Source organism: Rhipicephalus microplus, chromosome 2, assembly GCF_043290135.1.
Source record: "Rhipicephalus microplus isolate Deutch F79 chromosome 2, USDA_Rmic, whole genome shotgun sequence".
NCBI classification, from domain to species: domain Eukaryota; kingdom Metazoa; phylum Arthropoda; class Arachnida; order Ixodida; family Ixodidae; genus Rhipicephalus; species Rhipicephalus microplus.
Window position 1 is genome coordinate 278245234 of NC_134701.1, and position 19743 is coordinate 278264976.

Genomic DNA, 19743 nt, shown 5'->3' on the forward strand with positions numbered 1-19743 from the left:
AATACATGAAATATTCTAAAGTAAAAGAAACAAGTTTAGCCAGCTAGCACATTACTTTTGACACAAGTTTAAATGAATGCAATAAGCTTAAACACAGTGCCTATAAGCGACTTAAAATATTTATTTCATCAAATAAAAGTTCACAACTTTTGAAATAAATACGATAAACTTGGATCACTAAATTGTTTTGTGGACAGTGCAGTGGCAGTAGAGGCCAGGAAACCGAAAAGTGGCAAAGGAACTATTTTATAGGGGGAGGCATCTATATACATCACCGGCTAAAAAGTCTGCATGCAAGTGTGAGATGTGCTGAAAAAAACAACAACACTATTTTGATGCGCAGCAATTGGCTGTAGCTAAAGGTCACCTTGCAAATACAGACTCTTGTAGCACACACAAAACCGAATCACTGCAGCACAATAATAAACGAGCAGCACTAACAAAGGAAGACCTCAAAAGTGCCAGTCACAGGGGCAAAAAAGTACGCCGAGAACAATGGAATGTACTTTTCATAACGCTGGTAAATGCGTTAAGCAAAGCTTGAAAAAAAGATAATTAAGAACACCTACAACACATCTTTAACGTGACCAGCCAGCTATATTCTATATTGGCAAATATGGTAAGTATACGTCCACACCAAAAAAAGAATTATGACTTTCAGACAGCTTGCTGGTAAGAGTTGATCTGAATAGCAAGCAAGCCTTCAGTTTTGGACTGACAGCAATGAGCATGGTATGACTCCCGCTAAACAATTAAAATAAGGCAGAAAGTTACCATGATGCGAACTCATTTTTCATTTTCTGACAAACACAACAAAAAAAGAAAAATATCACAGCTGCCAAATAGACTGTCATGTTCAAAGCCTTGTTACAATTAACAATTCTTCTCGGGTGCTAAGTTCACTTAGCCAACAGAAGCAGAGTTCACACTCTAAGCAGCTTTAACTAATTCATTATAATGAGTTCTAAGCAGAAGTACCACAGCAATACATGGCAGGAAGCAGCTTGTTCATGAGCAAGAAGATGCAATCGATTGATTTACCTCCCGAGCTCTAGAAATAAACCAGGCACAAATAACTGCTTTCTACACTTCGTTTTCCTTGTTAAATGCGGCATTATCGAGTGCAATAGTCTCTTTTCCAGCACTGCCATGCATTTTGAGACTAAAAGTTTCCTTGTACTCATAAAAGTTAAATCTACATTTCTCTGCCTAAAAACAAACAGAAATGAGGATGCATCATCATCTGTAGGTCTGCCATGTCGAGGCTGAGTCTGCTATCATGAACCTAGCAGTATTTGAAGCAATATTCAGGTTTGGTTTGAGTCATGTGTAATGAGAGTGGTTTAGATCAAGTTGGTGGCCATTTTTGGATGAACCGATGTCAACACTGTGATGTCAACACTGCTTCTGCACATTTCATCCTATGCACATCAGTTAACGTACAAGAAGAGAATTTCTAGCAACTGTTTCTAAGTCACTTTTGATAAAGATTGAATGCAATGCGATACCTAGTATAATGGGAGGTTAAACTGAGATTGGGGCAAATGAGGTACTTATAGAGCAATATTTCCTGTTTCGTAACATAATCAAGCTACGGTGTTATTTCGCCTACAATGTAGGATATTTAGCGGAGTGTTTACAGTTTGTTTCAGTCAGACTGGCATATGCTAGCAATATCCAAACACACATTGCAAAAATGCTAGTGTGTTAAGGGCATGCAACAGTTGTGCGAGCACTGGAACGTTGAATGCACCTCTTGATCAGCTACAAGGTTGATAATAAATTTGTTTTAATCCTCCTTGGTGTCGCAGCTAAGCCAGTAACATTGCTTGCACCTCAGCGAGGCGCACCTATAAAAAAAAAGTGACATCCGTGCAGTCCCTGTATTGTCTAAGTCTGTGAAATATGAGTGTAGCATATGGTAAGCAGTGCTTTGCTAATTCTGTTGAGTAATGTCTCTGTAAAATGAAAAGCTTCACTGTTTGCCGCTCGTGACTACCACAAGATAAAAGGCTGTATTTTTGATTCACCTTAAAGTGGTGTTCTTTTTGCAATGTAAAGAAATATGTCAACATTATACAGGCACAGTTCCTTCACACTTTCTCACACTCTTTCATCTATTACTCAGTAAAGGTATGGACGTTCTGTTCCTACTGCTCTGCTCATGAGCAGGTGCTAAAGGAAAAAACCCTGCAGAATCCCTCAATGCTGTACCTTGGCTCAACAGTGTCTGGCAAGAGTTCCCACCTCTCAAGAACTTTGAAATGCCTTTTTCGTGAGTGTTTATCAACCTTCCACATGTTCCTCAGAAACAGTCGTCATGGAAAAGCACAAAACCGTGCAGGTGTGCAAAGCAACAGCAGGGCTGTTAAGAAACAACAGATTTATGCACACAATTCAGCTCTAGCATATTCTTAATGCAACAACATAAGAATGATAAAATGAGCACTTCTGTCTAAATAGGTAAATGTAGTGATCACTCAAGCCACCAACAAATTAAACAACTCATGAAATGTGTGTGTGTATACTAGTAGAAGCTCTAATGCACTCAGGTTCATTAGTGAAATGAAGGCATTTTAGAGCAGCCACAAACCTTTAAAATTACAAAATAAAACCCGGGCCTATAAAACAAACGAGAAAACACAACCTTTTATATAGCCCTCAGATCCTCTCGCGAGTTCTCCCCAACATGGTCGGATGCTGAGTGTATTAGCCCACATGATTTTTTATGTGTTTGGGCCTGTGATGCATACACAACCAAGATATAATGTACTAACAGTCAATGAACAAAGACTGCCGATTTGATCTTTCGATGATAACAAACTACGACGAAAACAAGAGCAAAAGAATCAATAGATACAGCATTGCCCAGATGCCTTGCACCCTTTTTTTTTCTACATCTTGAAACAAGAAAACTGGCCTGAACTTTAATAGAGTTCCTTCATTAAACCCAAAATCAAAAAAAAAAAAAAAAACAGCATCTTACCTCACTTACGATGGTGATAGCAGGTCAAAGCACAAATATATTGTGGGCATAAATGTTGGAGAAACGAAACTAATGTGATGCAATGTAAAATGCTAGCAAGAAAAACACAAATGTGCTTAAGGAAGTTCAGGTAGCTATACTACACTGATAAATGAGATGTGATAGGAGTAAATTATCATTCAATTAAGCGACCTTTTCCTGAAATTCCTTCATCAAAAAGAAGCCTTCACTACAATCAAGCCAGCAAAAAGTAAATAAGCTTGAGCTCGAAGCAGAAAATCGCTGCAGGGAACTGAATGCACTAAGCTGATGCTACATAATCACCTGTCGTTGAGAGACTGAAATGAAGGATCCTTGAAGATCGAAACTAAAAAGCTGGAATCACGAAAACCTCATGGGGGAGCCTAGAGCAATGGGTAAAAATGGAAGCAGGCTGACAAGCATCCTTTGTCGACTTTAAAACACCTACATCACTACTCACGCACTTCCAATATCGCAACGTGTGCACACATAAAGAGCGAAAACAGACGGGCGGCAGCACTAGCAAAATGAGATAGTTGTGGCAGCGTAGTCCCAACCTCAGGAGAGACAAGTGGTAACACATGCTGCTGAAGGAGGCTGTCCAATGACAGTGAGGCATTTGTTATGCTCATTTGGTACTAAAGAAAATCCAGGTGCCCATGCAAAGAAGACTAAAAAGTAGTGAACAAAAAGGCAAAAATGCCGACCACAACTGAATAAAAGGTAGAACGATGTTTCGGCATCCAGAAAGGGAGCCTTGTTCGCAATGACCTTGCAAACAAGGCTCCCGTTCTGGGTGCCGAAACGTTATTCTACCTTTTATTCTGCTGTGGTAGGCATTTCTTCCTTTTTATTCAATGATTCTTGCCGACCAGACGGGCGTACGTCGAAGCCTCAATTTCATCCTGAAACTAAAAATTACTACAACAGCTTCTTTTGAGTTTCACCAAGATAAGCTTCAACTTTAGCGACTATTCCTTGATGGCCAGAATCAAGAAGTCATTTTAATTGTTTTTAGAACTTTAACTCTTGAGACTGTCAGTATCACATGAGTAAGTAAAGTGCTGACCCTGACATTTCATGAAAATTAAAACAGTTTTTTAAGCACCTAGCAGATTTTCGAACCCTGTACAGAGACGTTCAGCTTATTCACATATTTTTAATTTTACCGAGTTACCGAAATACCGGATAGCATTTATACTGTTACCAGGATGCAACTTTAGAAAAGCTTTGGCTCCCCATTCGTAAGCATTTATATACAAACGTAAACCTGTACCTTTATGTTTATGCGAACAACTAAATGGTTACAATAACTACATTGAAATTATATTTGATTTAAATGAGATTGAATCATCTCTAGGGCAAAACCACAAGAGAGGTTTTTTAGCATGTACAGTATCCAGGACTACGCAAAGAGTGCAAAAATGCCGCGTTTCTGGAGGATGGTGTTAACACCTTGTGACGCTTCATGCAAAGTTATCGCCTAGTGTTTATGAGAAAAAAACATGGTTGAAAAGGCAATTCGTTTATAATTATTCCTCGATAAGGCATTTACATGAAAAGTAAAATGCAGGATGTTTCTGCAATAACCATTTTGTGCTTGCCTGGTTCCTTCTGACCCCACTAGACGGCATCACTTATTCAGTCTGTTGGGGGCTTTAGCCTCGCACGTTAGGGTTTTGATTGCTTCGGTATTCTATTTCACTCTAGCTTCAGTAAGCAACCAAAAACAATGTGATCGCAATCCGCACTCCGGCTTATTTTGACTAGGCGTCTGGAGTCTTCGCGAAGCAGACATCGCGCGTAGCCATGAAGGAAGGTGGACTTGTGAGATAGGGCTATAAACGTAAAAGCTATCTGGCAAACAGTTTACGTTCCGTAAAATGTCTACTTCCGTAAAGGCCCATGCATGCACAGGTTCCTTCTGGTATTCGGTAACACGGTAATGTAAAGAAATATACGTACAAGCTAAAAGCCCCTAATTATTCTCCAAGGAGTGATGCTTCGAAGCTCAAGTAGAATGACTCGCAACTTGACACCAAAAAGTGGCTACCCTATACTCACCCATACTGCAGTCATTTGAGAGCCTCCAACATACATAAGCGCCCCACGACTGCCAAGAAGCTGAACTACATGCCCCAACACCAGGGCGGTTCCAGCACACTGCATGCGTGTGTGACATGGGATGTTCATAACATACGGCAGCAAGCATGGTCCCCTTTGTCTCCTGCAGCTTCCTTCAAATCTGGCAATGAATCGCCAGTAGCTGACGGCCGTCCAGAGTATCGGGCATGAGTCGCCCTTGCTTCAGCCGTCAGGCGCACGGCGATCTCGGTGAACAGCTTGTCCACGTTGTCAGCCTCCTTGGCCGATGTTTCAACAAAGTACATGTCACTCCGGCGAGCAAACTCTTCACCAATGTGCGTTGGGATCTCCCGGTCTTCACGGTCAATTTTGTTCCCTGACAACCACAGTGGAGGCATAAAAAAATTGTTTCATCATGATCAGCAATCAGCAGATTCTCTTTTCAACTGCTGCAAAAATTAAGCTGCTTCTGGGGGAAAAAAAAAGCGATGGATAAGCATGCCTCTCACAAGTGTGCCCAGCGTAAAAAAACGTGTAGGTCAATCTGCACTTAACTTAACTTTTCCAGACTGATTCTGTCTACAGTGGAAGCGATATCTGGATGTCATTAATGTTACAAGAAAGATTAGCTGAAACCTGCCAAACTACTTGTTTCATTTGCAACTGTTGTGTAGCAGGGACTTGGCAGATCCGAGTTTCCCGATGCGGCAATTAGAGTATGTGTACAACACTGAGTCACCACTCAGTGAAGTGATCGGTGAGTGATCACTCAGACAGAAGACCAAACAATTTACTTCTTACAACTGTACAAAATATTGTAATTAGGGCGAGCTTAGAACTGAAGAGCTGCAAAAGTAGCACCGGTAATAATATTTCGACGCCAAGGAAGTCTCTATTATGCCTAAATATTTTTTAACACCAAAACAGATGCAATAAGGTAGATGAAGATATGTAGGAAGAAATGAATCCAGGACAACCTTAGCTTGAGAGGCTTTCTTGTTACGATATGACAAATGAAACACAGATTAACATGCTAAAGACATGGCCATTAAATGCTGACTTACCTACTAACGCCCGCAAGACTTTTGGGCTGGCATACTGTTCTATTTCTCTTAACCAGTCAGGCAAACAGTCAAACGTTGGCTGGCAGCTGATGTCATAGACGAGAATGAGAGCATGTGCACTACGGTAGTAGCTTTGGGTGATTGAACGAAAGCGTTCCTGTCCTGCTGTGTCCCATATCTGCAACTGTAGACACATCATAACGTGTAAGTGCTATACCTGGTAAAAAATATGCCCAAGAGTAAAAGATACAAGTAACATGCATGTGCACTCCCCTAATGCAACCGTTGCACTGAAACACACAAATGTAGAGTACAGTTGCCCAAATATTTAACTACAGTTCACGGGTGGCAATCTTGTCAATCTTCGCTGTACCACTGAATTGACTTCCAGAAAGGATGAAGGCAAGTTATATCCCACATACTACATGCTCAGTTTTCAGAACCTCATTCTATGATGTGGTGCTGATGCACAGAGAAGTCACCGCTGTGCATGATAGTTAAAGATTTGGGCGACTGTAGTTACTCAGAGTGGTACTTCGCAAAACAGCGGCACTTTCCGAAGCCGTGAGCGACATGCAAACCTTACATACTCCAGGCAGTATACCAGCTGCACTTTATTGCTTCAGAACACGATAGTAAGCTTATAGCACAAAACTGATAAATTTATATTCCAGGAATTTTTCTGCTTTCATCAGTTTTTGTGCATTGTCGCCAAGAAATACAGTTGCTAATAGTACTTAAAATGTAGTCTACTGTTTTAAATGCAGCATATTGTTCCAATGCAGATGGAACAGGATGCAGGACCACGATGCAACATGGAAAGATAAGGCTGTATTGAGAGATCACAATAACAAAAGCAGACACTCCAACGTCGTCTTCCTCGGAGCTGGAACAGCTGCTGCTCATGCTGCTCACTTCATTGTCCTCTCTCGTCTTGGCGACTATCAATAGGGACAATAGCTTCATGACAATATCAATTGTTACAGTATTGTCAAAAGTTGGGTCATGATACCAGCATAAGCGGTTAGCATGGCAGGTTTCTCCGCAATGAAAGAACAGCGGATAGCGGACAACGGTGCGCCACATGTTTGTCTTGTGAACAAATGGTCGACTGTTGGCCATATTTGGTGACCAGGATGCAGACGTTGACGGAGGGCAGAATAGCAATGTATACATATTTGCATTAAGCTGCGGAGCCGGTGGTGGAATGTATGCTGGAGTCACCAGCTTGAAAGTATGAGACAGCCGGGACGAGTTGAGCAGCACTGGTGTGGAACGACAAAGGTCAACACAGTTTACAGATCGCTGACCAGGTGGTGAGTTGGGCAACGAAAATTCGTGCCTGGTTTGTTGGCGGACAACTTCTGCAACAGGAGCCGTTGCAGCTTCTTGGCAGAGTAACAAGGAGGTTGCCGATGAGTTCCTCTTCGCAAACGATGTCATGAATGAGTTCAAGCACAGAATCCTCACAGCCGGAGCTCAGAGCAGAGACGCTGATCGAGGCATTGTTTGGTCGGTTGTAATAGCGGCACCGTCGCTGTACTGCTCTCTCGATGGTTGTGGCCTTTTCGATAAATTTTCCAACAGTCATCGGTGGATTGCGAAGAAGACCGACAAAAAGACTCTCCTTGACGCCTCACATCAAATGCCGAAGTTTCTATGCTTCTGGCATCTCAGGGTCAGCCCGTCGAAATAGGTAGGTCATAACCTTCGCAAACATGGCAACACTAATTCAGTGTCTGTATGCATGACTCGATGAGTTGTTGAGAGCAGAATCACAGCGATTGATATTTGCAAAGGTGCTTAAAAGTTGCTGCCAAAATACATCCCAAGAAGTCAATGTGGCTTTGCGGTTCTCATACGACATACAAGCGCTATCCGCCAATGCAAAGTAGACATGCGAGAGCTTCTCTTTCATGGTCTAGTGGTTTGCCTTGGCAACACACTCATACTGATCTAAGCAATCTACGACGTTGTCATAAACCTCACCGTGAAAGATCTCGGTTGCTAGACAGTTAGCTCCAAAGCACTTCCGATTGCCATTTCTCAAGATGGAGTCCTTGGCTGGGAAAGTTCTAGGGGGTGTGTCTCAGGACTGAGGCCACACTGTCGGGGATTGTAGACAAGAATATCCACAGCAGCAACAGGAGTGCAAGAGATGGTCCAAGGAGGAGTTCCAAGCATCAGATGTCCAGCACTTTCACCAGTGTTGCAACACGGAAAGAACAAGGCACAGGGCCATGGTACAATGTGGAAACATAAGGCTATGTTCAGGAATCACAATAACAAAAGCATACACTCTCAACATCATCTTTCTCAGTTTTTTAGAGCCACAACAGCTGCTGCTTCGTTGTCTTCTCTCGTCTTAGCGGCTACCAATCGTGACAATATTTTACTCGTAGGTCTAGAGTACTCCTCTGTAGAGTGGGCTCCTGTACTTGTAATGAATTCAATAGAGACGGTTAGATGTAGCAGTGCTTTGTAAACAATAGATAAACTGCAGAGCTGAAATCAAAGTTACTTCTTCATGTATGCTGTCAGTGCAGATATGCGAAAAGAAAAAACAACTCTACGGATGCTGCTTAAAGGTTCCCTGAAACGATTTTTTCAAATTCAGTTTTTGCTTAGACCACTACTGGAGCAAATCATTGGCACCAGAGTTCAATCGAAACACCCATCATTAACGGAGCTATGAGTACTAAAAAAGTACCCTCCTCCTCCACTCCGTCTTTCACACTCAACTCTTCCTTCTGAGCGCTCGGGGCTAAGCTCCGCCTTCACGGTGCCTGTGTCACGATGTGGCATGAGACCGCGTATGCGTAAATACCGTCGCCGCATATCAGCTGGAAATGATGACGTCAGTGGGGCAGAGTGTGTCGCTTAGTGTATGGTAGGTTGAAAACGCATTTGGCCGAGTCGCAGCGATCTGCAGCGACTCGCAGCTTTGAAGCATTGTAATATATTACACAGTTTACGCAGAAAGCTCAAATCAGTCTCTAAATTACCCTTGGGACTTGGTCTACCGGCCCAATGTGCTTGTAAAAAATCATCAAAACCGTTTCCGGGTCCCTCCTTTTAAAAGAGACACCGTAAAATAACAAGCAAGTGTCCAGATCAATCCACACAGCAGTACATAATCTATGAAGATGTAGGAAAAAAATTTGGAGTAAGCCTTTGTCTGTCACATCAACGAAATGCAGAGCAAGTGTTTTGTCTAACTGCGTCTACTCTGCATGCATTGTGGATTACATGAAAGTGGGCAAACATGAGTCTTACCAATGATTTGATAACATAATCCTAAAATTCTCTACACGGCACTGTGACGTCCCATGTTTTTCAATTTATTGCTTGTCTAGTGGTAATAAACACAGTTGTCAGTCAGCACTTTGTAAGTGTACCTCTTTTCATTTTCTGTCTCATTTTGGTGTGCTGTCTCCCACTCAATACTGACTCACAAGATAGTTGGTCTTTCTCTTTCTCATTAAAGCCATTGAGTAGCGTTATGCTAGCAGCACAACGCTGTTGTCAGTATGTGCCACCTCATCTAGCAATGAATATTTGTCCCATCGACTTTACTGGCAACTCTGAACATTTCAGTGACTCTGTTACAGTGCAATAGATTAAACAAACATGGGACTCTATATGTGAGTTATGCAAAGCAGCACTAGCATATTTCATATAGCCGATTCCAAAGCAGTGAAATTGAAGTAATGATTATCTGTTGACCAAACTCACATACTGAAAGATAGGATTGCGGCTTTAACTGTCATACCTGCTTCTCAAAGGCCGAGATGACGCCTTTAAACTCTGCTTATGAACTTGCTCATTGTGACAAACGACACAGACATTCTAAACAAAAATAAAAAAAAACCTAAAGAGAAGTCAGTGAATGAGCTGTCTGCAATAATATAGTCCTCTACACAATGGTCTAATACTGCTGAAATCAGCACGCTGATAACGAATTGCAGACATGAGGCCACAAAATTGTCAGATTAGAAGCTGCAATCTAAAGCACACGCAAAATATAAATTTGTGCTTGAACGACAAACCTTAGCGACGTTACTGAGCAACAGCTCAATAGCTGTAGATTCCGATCGCATTCATCAGATGCTTTTCGTTCTACAACTGCGCATTTCCTGTTGCGCCTGTCGAAATATACACACACACACATGTATAACCAGAACAGCCGAGCGCTGATCGCTCCCTACAAGCGGATTAAGCGATATCGGCTAGTTTAGAATAAAAGCCGACTAGACTGCCCTGCTACACAACGCGGTTGCATTGCACAAGTGAAGAGCTCCAGGTGAAACTGGAAAAAGTGAACATGTATGGTTAATCGCTCGCTCGAACCCCGACAATAGAACGAACAAGTAGGGCCTCTTACTTTCACTTTCTCGCCGTCCACTTCGACGGTTTTGATGAGAAAGTCGACGCCAATGGTGGCCCCCTGACCCGGAGGAAATAGACCCTGAAAGGCAGCCAACAGGAACTCGTCAGCCCAGCGGAAATTTCGGAACTGCGCAAAGCGTATACACCAGGTCCATATGGTTACCTGCGTGAATCTCCGGACGAGGCATGTCTTCCCAACACCGGCGTTACCGATTAGCACGACTTTAAATAGAAACTTGTAGTCTTCCATGATTTCCGACGTCTGCAAACAAAAAGCGAGCATTGCGAGGACGCCAAAAGCGGAACTAAATATTTTTTTCACTTCACATCGTGGAATGACCACACGAGTCCGAAACACCGGGAAATTATACGTACCAGATATGGTCGCGCTTAGCGTACCCGCATCTTGAGAACGCTTGGAGAATAGTGCTTCTGACGAGGAAGCAGCAGCGCAAAGCGGCGACGTACTATTTCGTTTCACATGATGGACGTTGGCTGCTCGCATGGAGTCGCGCGCGATTGCCCAATCGTCGCATAATTTTTCGGGTGGCCCGTGGTCTACTCGGTACCGACGTAAACACAGAATGAAGCGGGCGATGTGTTGCTCCAGCCGATTCAACGGCAAACCACAATATCACAACGCGACTTTCAGTTCAGCACCCAAGCGCACGTATCACCGTGATTCCGCAAGGTGGTGCATTCGATCAGCTGATCTCGCTTGTGAGAGGACATTAAGAACCCTTTCAAGGCTCCGCTGCTCGCCTCGAACAATATATAAACGCGCAGCAAGATCTACGCCTTGAAATGACCCCACGTGTTGTCATGTAAAGGCGTGTAATTCGCAGTATATCTCATAATTTCCAAATGAGAGAATATGCACAACGTTGTCAATAAAGTGTTCTCAATAATACCTCAAAATATTTCAAAAAAACAGTACGCAAAATAACAAATAAAAATTTTATTTTTAATTTTTATTAGAAGTATTTATGCTAAGAATGTTGATTATAAAAATATTCAATATTTTATAAAAAAAGTTTACTTGTATGCAGCGCCCCTACTGGCCGCAGCTCACTTTTTTGTGTTCGACAACAGACCGTTGAGTTATCGTTTTATTTTCATTCCCATCGGTGTTGTGCGGCGGACGTTCGCGTTCGCCATTTTGTATTAGTGAGGGGTGAAGTCGTTTTTCAATACTACCATGCATTGATTGCGCAGCTTCGACGACCCCCGTGTCGACATCGTGTACAGTCGCTTAAGTTGTAGCTAGGCCTTTTTTTTTTAACCTATTTCAAATATGGAAGAAGACGTGTGCGAAGAGTACAAGTCGTCGCTGCTGGATCTCACATGCAACAGCAAGCCGCTCATCAATATGCTCACGATGTTGGCCGAAGAGAACGTCCAGCAAGCTCCGAGGATAGTGCGAACCATCGAAGAGCACTTGCAGAAGGTTCTCTTTGTTTAGATGTTTATTAGCGAATAACACGGCTACTGTTGAAGTGGTATCGCCTTGCGTCTTGTTACCTATTGCACTGCGTGGAAGGCGCGATAGGACGTTATTCGTGCATGTTGTCATTACTTGTAGTCTTGTTAGCAGCATTGCATTGATGTCGCTTAAAGGCCCAGCTTCGGCTGCTTGTTTAACGTGCTCACAGGGTAGTGCCTCTCACGAATGGCGACCAGTCGTTTGTGGCCTCGTTTTTGTCCTCTTTGGCAAGGATCGGTTTGACCGCTTCCTCGGTGACTACGTCACCGTGAAGTCTTCACGTCGATCTCGCGATCCGAGATTGGCCGAGGTAAGCAGTGTACTGCAGATCGTGGCGTCGTCAGTTGGCGGAGAAGTCAGTCATCGTGGGCGACCCGCTGCGTTCCAGCGCGGCGTTTCCATCTGTCTCCGATCTAGGACGGCCCTCCCCGATTTCGGCACTGGATTCAAGGAAGTCCAACCGCCTTCTTCGTAACCGCTGAAACCACGCGGTGCGGTTCAATGGGGCACGAAAGTGGAGCACCTGGGAGCCGAAACGTGCTGCCAAGTTGGCCGTCGCACGTATCTCACTTGGAAGATCGCTGCAAGTTTTGCTAAATGCTCAATAAACTGTTCAAGATGCACTGAATTCTTGTTCACTGCGCGTTTCTTTCATACCATTTTTTAAAATTTTATTGTCTAAGTATCTGGGTGGTGACCACAATAATATTGCCTCGGTAACTTCGTGTGCGATCTGTAACTACAATAAGACCGAAGAGTGTGACTTGTCCTGCGCATGGTGTGTTTTTGTTCGTCGAAAAATAGCGTTGACATTTGCTATTACTGCCACACTGGCAGCCTAAAAGCGGAGAATCGCAGCGAGAGAAGCGGTGGGCCGTTTCTTCTCTCGGATATCGGTAAAAACGAATTTCAAAGAGTGTGTGTGCTTGTGCGAAGACTTTTGTGGTGAGTACTCTCTTTCGATCACCTCGTTTCTCCTAACATCAAATTTCTCTTCTAGGTTCCCATAGAAATGAAGCTGCCTGTACTATACCTAATTGATTCCATTATGAAGAATGTTGGTGGTGACTATCGCGCCTTGTTCACACAAAACATCGTTTCCAACTTTTGCAACGTTTTCGAAAAGGTACATAATTTTCTTACTTTATAAAGCAGTGCACATTAGATGTAAAATACTGTTTACCACTTGTAAGAAACTTGCAGGATGTGGCGGTGTAACGCAAGAGGCTCTGTAAAAGCAGATTTTGTTTCAAGGCTGTTGCGTATTTGCCATTTAATTTTTTTTGGTTCAGAAAACTGAATTGATGGGCGAGTTGGTACTACATTGCGTAGAAAGCTGTGCAAAAAAACTGAGGTGACGAGGATCACACGTACACATTGCAATGTGCATGGAGTCCTTGTCTCGTTTCTTTGCACTGCTTTCTACGATTCTTTTCAGTCCATTTCCTTGAAATTAGGCTTTGACCCCTGCCACAATTGAATTACTTAGCTTGGATGTTGGCAGTAAGCCATGCTAAACCTGTAGTTGATTTGTTGTCACGAAGGTTGCAGCAAGATTCTCCAGCCAGCAAAGTAAATATGCAGGTGCTTCAACGGCAGACTAGAGGCATTGAAGTACAAGCAAATGTCAAAGTAATTTTGAAGTAGTTAACTGTGGTGGTAGCTTTTCAGAAAATTGGAGCTTTTGCACCTTTTAGTTCCTTTGAATGCCGCCTGCTAGTTTTCGTCAGTGCGGTAATGTGTACTTGCGACCCTGTGTGTAGGGGGATGAGCGAATGCGCATGCAGCTCTTCAAGTTGCGCCAAACGTGGCTGGACATTTTCCCGAACAAGAAGTTGTACGCCCTCGACACGCGGGTAAAACAGATGGACCCAGCCTGGCCTATCATAGCAAAGGAACCCCAGCAAACGTCAATACATGTCAACCCCAAGTTTCTCGAAGCTAAAACGGTGAGGCTACTGTTCTTGGTTTTTATCTCAAATTGCAAGTTGTAACTGAAAATGTTGGCATCGTGCTAGTATATGTTCAGCACACGTGTGTTACTGGGTTGGCAGGAGGCACTATTCAGTGAGGCAGTTTGCAGCAGATTATTGAGGTAGGCATTATTATTTATATGCACTGTATGCTCATATTCCAGTATGAGCCACAAAAACTAGAAGTGAAGCATGATAGCAAACTCACTGGCTCCTGTAATGCATGCTTAGTGCAAATGTTGATTCTAAATGGCAAGAAAGTCTGTTTCGGATAGTGTTGAGCCAGTTTCTAAACCTTGCGCTTGATTATTGTGTGTGGGGCATGAGGAAATGTACACCATGATTGTGTTGTGTTCCTGTAGGACTTGGCACAGTATTCACTTTGTGTTCCTCTTCCCTATTCGTGTGTTTACTGTGGCTTTTCATTAATATAAATATGTACCATGAGACTAAAATATGGCGTCTGATGATGCAATGGCAAAGTTGAGTTGCTACTTGTTGGAGGGACAGTAAAGGCAACTGTTAAGTCGAGGTTGATTGTTGAAATAGCGGTCCACAAACCTCATGGTGTTCCTTTTGTGCCAAGGAAGGGCCTGTTTTGAAATAAAATTGTTTTGGCGGTCCGCATCGGGTTAGCACACTTCAAATTACCTGCCTCAAGAAGCGGACCGACCGGACCAACTCATGTCACTGTTGCTGTGCACAACGTTGCGCTAGTAGCAGCAGACCGAAAGCAGCGGGAGCCACAGCAACAGAGGCCATTGATCAATTTTCTGCCATTGGCTTTGAGATTGCAGACGGTTTTTGTTTCAACTGCACCTTGTTAGATGGCACCACTTGTTCCGTGTAACAACTCGAAAATTGAATTTTTGAACCACTTACGTCATTTCCCGTAGTAACGATCGGCGGTTATTTTTTCCACGATTCAAACAGAAACAACCAAAGAGCATATTATTGCGTCTTTTCATGCACGGACGGTTCTTTATTTAGTGCAGTTGATCGATTACTAGTGATTAATTGTAGGCGGTCCGTCTGATGTCATTAGGATCATTTTGAAAATGTCCTACTACGGCACTTGTGTTCTTGTGCATTTACCTTAATTTCTCGGTAAGTAGGGCACTGTTGTTGACAATATTGTCGTTTTAGATGTTGTCTTAGATTTAGTTTTCACTCTGATGTGAATTGTTAGTTGACTTTATTGTCCTTTTAAGACTCAGTGAAGAGTGACGTGCACACATTTGTAACTGTTGCTTGTGTGTGTTTTCGAAACTTTTCATTGTCGGCATTGTAATGGGCAACACTTTTTCAACTTGAGAGTCCTCAAGTCCTAAATGAAGTTTAGGGGCCGTTTTTGGATGATAAATGCTGCTAAATTGGGGGGTGCAATAAAGTGGAATATGAATCTGGTATGAGTTGTCTGAGGGAATAACAAAAAATCTACCTTTGTAGAAAACTGAGTAGCCCATTGAGTGTTCTGGTTATTCATGACCTTTGCTCCATTGCCTGAACATCTTTATTGTTTCACTTCATGATACATAAATTATTATGGTTACAGTGTTTTTGGGGTGACATCAACCGGAAGCCTTCTTTGAAGTGAATTGTTCAGAAATGCTCTGAAAATGAAAGTCAATCAGAATTCAGAAGTTGGCCTATGTAGTTATGCAATTGCTTTCAAGTCATTCCAAACTTACTGCACCTTATAGCTGTTGGCTGTCCCGGCAAGTCTGGCTGTATTGTATAGTAGAGTAATTATGTGGAGCCTGGCACACTATCACATATCATCAATACATCATGCATCCCTTGCCCAATCCTATTTTTTGTTTGGACACATGAACTATGTGTTTTTTTTTTCTTTCTGTAGAAAGGACAAGAGCAGGAGACAATGGAACAGCAAGCAGCTAAGCTTGCTAGTTTAAATGCACTTAACAAAGCAACAACTGAAAAGGTACTGCTTGGGCCCTCTTGAGTGTGTCACATTCTACCCCTTCGTATTTTACTCACTTGTATTGCTACTGTCTGCGGCTTTACTACACATCGATTACACTCCACCTCACTAATTCTGCGCAATTTGCACGTACAGCATTGGTATTCTGGGTTCTGCATTAAGTAGCATGCAGAAGTTAAAAAAAATCTAATTGTGGTTAAATTAAACTAGTCTGATAAGCATGAGTATGGCTAGACCATGGTTAACTGTGTTTTATTTGAGAATGAGTGGAGAGTTGTGTTGAGTATGATGTGGCTGCATGAATTAGTGATGTGGAATATGCTACTAACGTGAGGTGTGCAGAAAGGCTCCTTTTACATTTTGAGTTTTGCGGGGGTAGTACTTGTTTCTGAGCCAAAAGCCTGCAGTCTGCTTTTTTATGGGTGCAGTTTAGTCGTCTGATGCATACTGAAGTTGGAATTTCATTCGTATTGGCGCGGTTGTCTAAGGAACTCTTACTGAACAAATCAAATGAACATGTAGGTGGCCGTGGCTACCTGTGTAACACACTCTGGTGCTTCCTTTTTCAGATCTTAAATGCTGGTGTGCCTTCAACAGAAGGGGAACAAGTTCAGAGGTTGCTTCTGCAAAAACAACAGGAGTTCATCTTCCTACAAAGGCAAAAGCTTCAACTTGAGTTGCAAATGCAGCAGCAGCAACTCCGGCAGAAGCAAGAAGCCGAGGTACTTAGCTTTTTAACTTTCTCTCTACTTCAACCTGCCATCATGCCTCCCCCTCCTTCTTTTTGAGTGCTGCACAGTTTTTTCTCATTAGCCACCTGCACATAACGCTAACGGCACTCGGTGATAGGTCGAGAATGTAGGAGAGGCTGTGCTCAAATGAATTGCGGCCTCTCTTTCTCTTTTGTGTCTCCAGGAAATAATTTACTTACATATTGCTCTGGTACCCAAGTCTTCTAACAATCAGAATACCGTCGTGGGCTTGTCGGTTTGTCATCATGGAATGGCTTGTGACGTTGCTTGTTTCCATTTGTCCTTTGCTGTGAACCATTGAAGAAGCTTGTTGTCAGTAACATTGATGAGTAAGCGTGCTAGCAACGACAAAGTTGTACAGCACAAAAATGTCTGAAATTCAAGACACAGAAAATAGGCGTGGGATAATCCTGATGTCAAATTCAATGATCATAGAGATAATTTTTGATCATTTAAGCTGCCAAGTGTTTACAGCAGCTATGCAGCACAGGAACGAAAAAATTATCTGTGCATTGACATCGGGGCTGTTTGGCCGTTTGCGACAAAGAATGACCTTTCGTCTTCCACTTTTTAAGGGTTGCCTGGCTTTATTGAGGGGAACGTGATGCATCGATAGCAATGAGATAAGAGTGCAAGAACCAGATGAAGTCATCTAGTTATGAATGCATCTTGCCATGTCAATTGAAATAATGCGCAACAATAACTGTGTCTTCATTGAGGGGAATGGTCAAAATTTCGATGTTTGTGCAAAGTTTCTCATAGCAGCAGTCTTATAATTGGGCTGTGGTTTTGTTGTGTAATTTCTCACAAATAATGTTTCCAAAATGTATGTCGTCCCTGTGAGAGGCGCCCACTCTGCATTCTCGACCCTCTCACTGACTATCAGTAATTACGCCTTGATAACTACGTCAATAGGGTAGTTTGTTTTGTTCGTGCAGCTCATTTCAATGCTGCAATATCCCTGATTTTCAGATAAGACTGGCTCTTCAGACTGGCTTCGAAGTGAGTCTTTGGCAAGAAGAGAGTGTTCTTTTTCTGTGTGCTTCTTATTGCTGCTGTTGATAGCTACAGCATTGTTTGTAACGCTCCAATTACAGGCCTGAGAGTTAAAGCTTAAATTTGCCCCTTTCCCCTCCATTCTTTTCGTTTTGATGCTTTTCTAATAGCAACTCCTGAAAAGCCTCAAGCCGCCTTCCAGCGTGGCGGCAACCCATGCGTCTACTTCTACTCCTGTTTCTGTCGGTGTGGCTGTTCGTCCTCAGGTAAAAAAAAAATTTTGCTTGTATAGATTGTTGCTCAAGCTGCTTTGAACATTTTGTGGGGCATCTGGTCACCTTGTCGCAAGGCGTTATGGAAGAAGTTAACAAATGTTTCATTTTTGTAGTTGCCACGACCATCGGCACCTGGTGCAGCACGTGACCCCAGGTTACAGCAGCGCTCAGTGCCGTCAGCCAACAGTAACAAACCTCCTCCGGTTTCATCTGCACCATCGTTTCAGCTTGGGTCTGTCATCGTAGCTCCAGCTCATGGTACCGCTCAAAACACTACATCCTCTGCTCCATCGACCGTTTTAGAGAAGGCAACTCCCGACAAACGTGAAAACAACAAGGTATCTGCCCGGGAGAAGCATGCCGCCATCAAGTCTCCACCCAGAAAGTTCCGCATTCCTAAGACGAGTGACCGCAAGAAAGACGACGAGGACGGTGGAAAAAATGGCGAAACTGAGCCGTCTTCACCTACAAAGACGTCGCCAAGCAAGTCACGCAAGAATGCCGAGGACAGGGACGAAAGACAGCAGCATGGCAGGGCTGGCAGTGGGGGCAAATCATCGTCATCGTCGTCTTCGTCGGGTTCTTCATCTCAGGGCAGGGGTGGAAAGAAAGGTCGCGGGAAGAACAGCAAGGGCAAAAGTGAAGAGAATGTGAGGCCTAATGGTGACGTTGAAATGATGGATGTGGTGCCTTCAGGTGATGTGGACATGCGGGTTCAGGTGGAGAAGAAACGAGACGCTGTGGATACAACTCAGGAGGCTCCGCAGCACAAGAGACAACGAGGTCATGCTGAGTGAGTGTGGAAATCAATTCTCATTGTGTTACACTTACGGTTATCTTATTATAAACCTTGTATCAGTACTCATGTAAACTTTTTTTTTTACCTTTTATGTAGGCTTTTTTGTCATGTCAGCTATTTGAAAAGTTTAACCAATGTTGATGTCTCTTGCATATATTTTTTTAAACTTTTTCGTCACTGTGTAAAAGTCTGCCACATTATGTAAGCTTTGGTAATTATTCTTTGTTATGAACATTTTCATTCATACCGCCCAGTATCATTATAAAGCTAAGTGATTAAACTTCTCAATGGTTTTATTTTGGAAAACTTGTATACAGAATTATATGCAAAATTATTTATGAATAAGCTTTAATGAATATTGCATAAAACATTTTTTAATGTTGTGCCCGCAACACAAAATAAAGAAAAACAAAGCAATAAAATATCAAGAATGTTTGAACGTTTGCTCAACCGTTACATATGTTAGAAGAAAAAATTAAAGGGACACCAAAGGCAACTATTAAGTCGACGTTGATTGTTGAAATAGCGGTCCTGAAACCTCGTAGTGTTACCTATGTGCCAAGCAAGGAGGGGCCTATTTTGAAATAGAATCACGTTTTAGTGGTTCACATTGGGTTAGCACACTTCTAATTACATGTCTCAAAAAGCGGACCGACCAGACTGATTCACGTCAGTGTTGCCATGCACAACGTTGCCCGGCTTTACTGCGCTAGTAGCAGCAGACCGAAAGCAGTGGCAGCCACAGCAGCAACAACGGCCATTAATCAATTTCCCGCCATTGGCTTTGAGATTGCAGATGTTTGTTTTAACTGCGCCCCGCTAGATGGCACCACCTATTCTGCATAACCACACAATTGAATTTAACCACTCGCGCAATTCCCCATAGAAACGTCCGGCGGTTCTTTTTTCCGTGAATCAAACAGAAACGAACAAGCAGAATTTTATTGGGTCTCTTGATGCACGGAAGGTTCTTTA

General features: G+C 42.8%; 2 protein-coding genes across 5 annotated transcripts in view; one reads left to right on the forward strand and one right to left on the reverse strand.

The window, feature by feature from the left end:
• Nucleotides 1-103: 103 nt before the first annotated feature.
• Nucleotides 104-11372, reverse strand: LOC119179426 (ras-related protein Rab-30). Its single transcript, XM_037430496.2, has 5 exons — nt 10921-11372; nt 10709-10807; nt 10541-10624; nt 6157-6340; nt 104-5468 (listed from the first exon to the last, which is right to left on the reverse strand). The coding sequence occupies exons 2-5, from the start codon at nt 10793-10795 to the stop codon at nt 5197-5199; spliced, it is 627 nt and encodes a 208-aa protein (XP_037286393.1). The 5' UTR covers nt 10796-10807; nt 10921-11372; the 3' UTR covers nt 104-5196.
• Nucleotides 11373-11678: 306 nt separating this feature from the next.
• The window catches only part of LOC119179437 (uncharacterized), a 53136-nt gene continuing 45071 nt past the window's right edge, over nt 11679-19743 (forward strand). For 3 of the 4 annotated variants that reach the window (XM_037430507.2, XM_037430525.2, XM_075882088.1), the window contains exons 1-7: nt 11679-11992; nt 13029-13154; nt 13792-13977; nt 15863-15946; nt 16516-16668; nt 17865-17960; nt 18083-18762. In XM_037430507.2, coding sequence (XP_037286404.2) covers nt 11840-11992; nt 13029-13154; nt 13792-13977; nt 15863-15946; nt 16516-16668; nt 17865-17960; nt 18083-18762 — 1478 coding nt within the window. In that variant the 5' untranslated portion in view covers nt 11679-11839. The remainder of the gene's footprint in view (nt 11993-13028; nt 13155-13791; nt 13978-15862; nt 15947-16515; nt 16669-17864; nt 17961-18082; nt 18763-19743) is intronic. The other variant, XM_037430515.2, reaches the window with a different exon arrangement.

Coding starts and splice junctions, on each gene's coding strand:
- LOC119179426 (XM_037430496.2), bottom strand. CDS start 10,795: ATGGAAGACTACAAGTTTCTATTTAAAGTCGTGCTAATCGGTAACGCC. Junction 6,341..10,540: donor TGGACGGCGAGAAAGTGAAA/GTAAGAGGCCCT, acceptor ATGTGTCTACAG/TTGCAGATATGGGACACAGC. Junction 5,469..6,156: donor AGTCTTGCGGGCGTTAGTAG/GTAAGTCAGCAT, acceptor TGTGGTTGTCAG/GGAACAAAATTGACCGTGAA.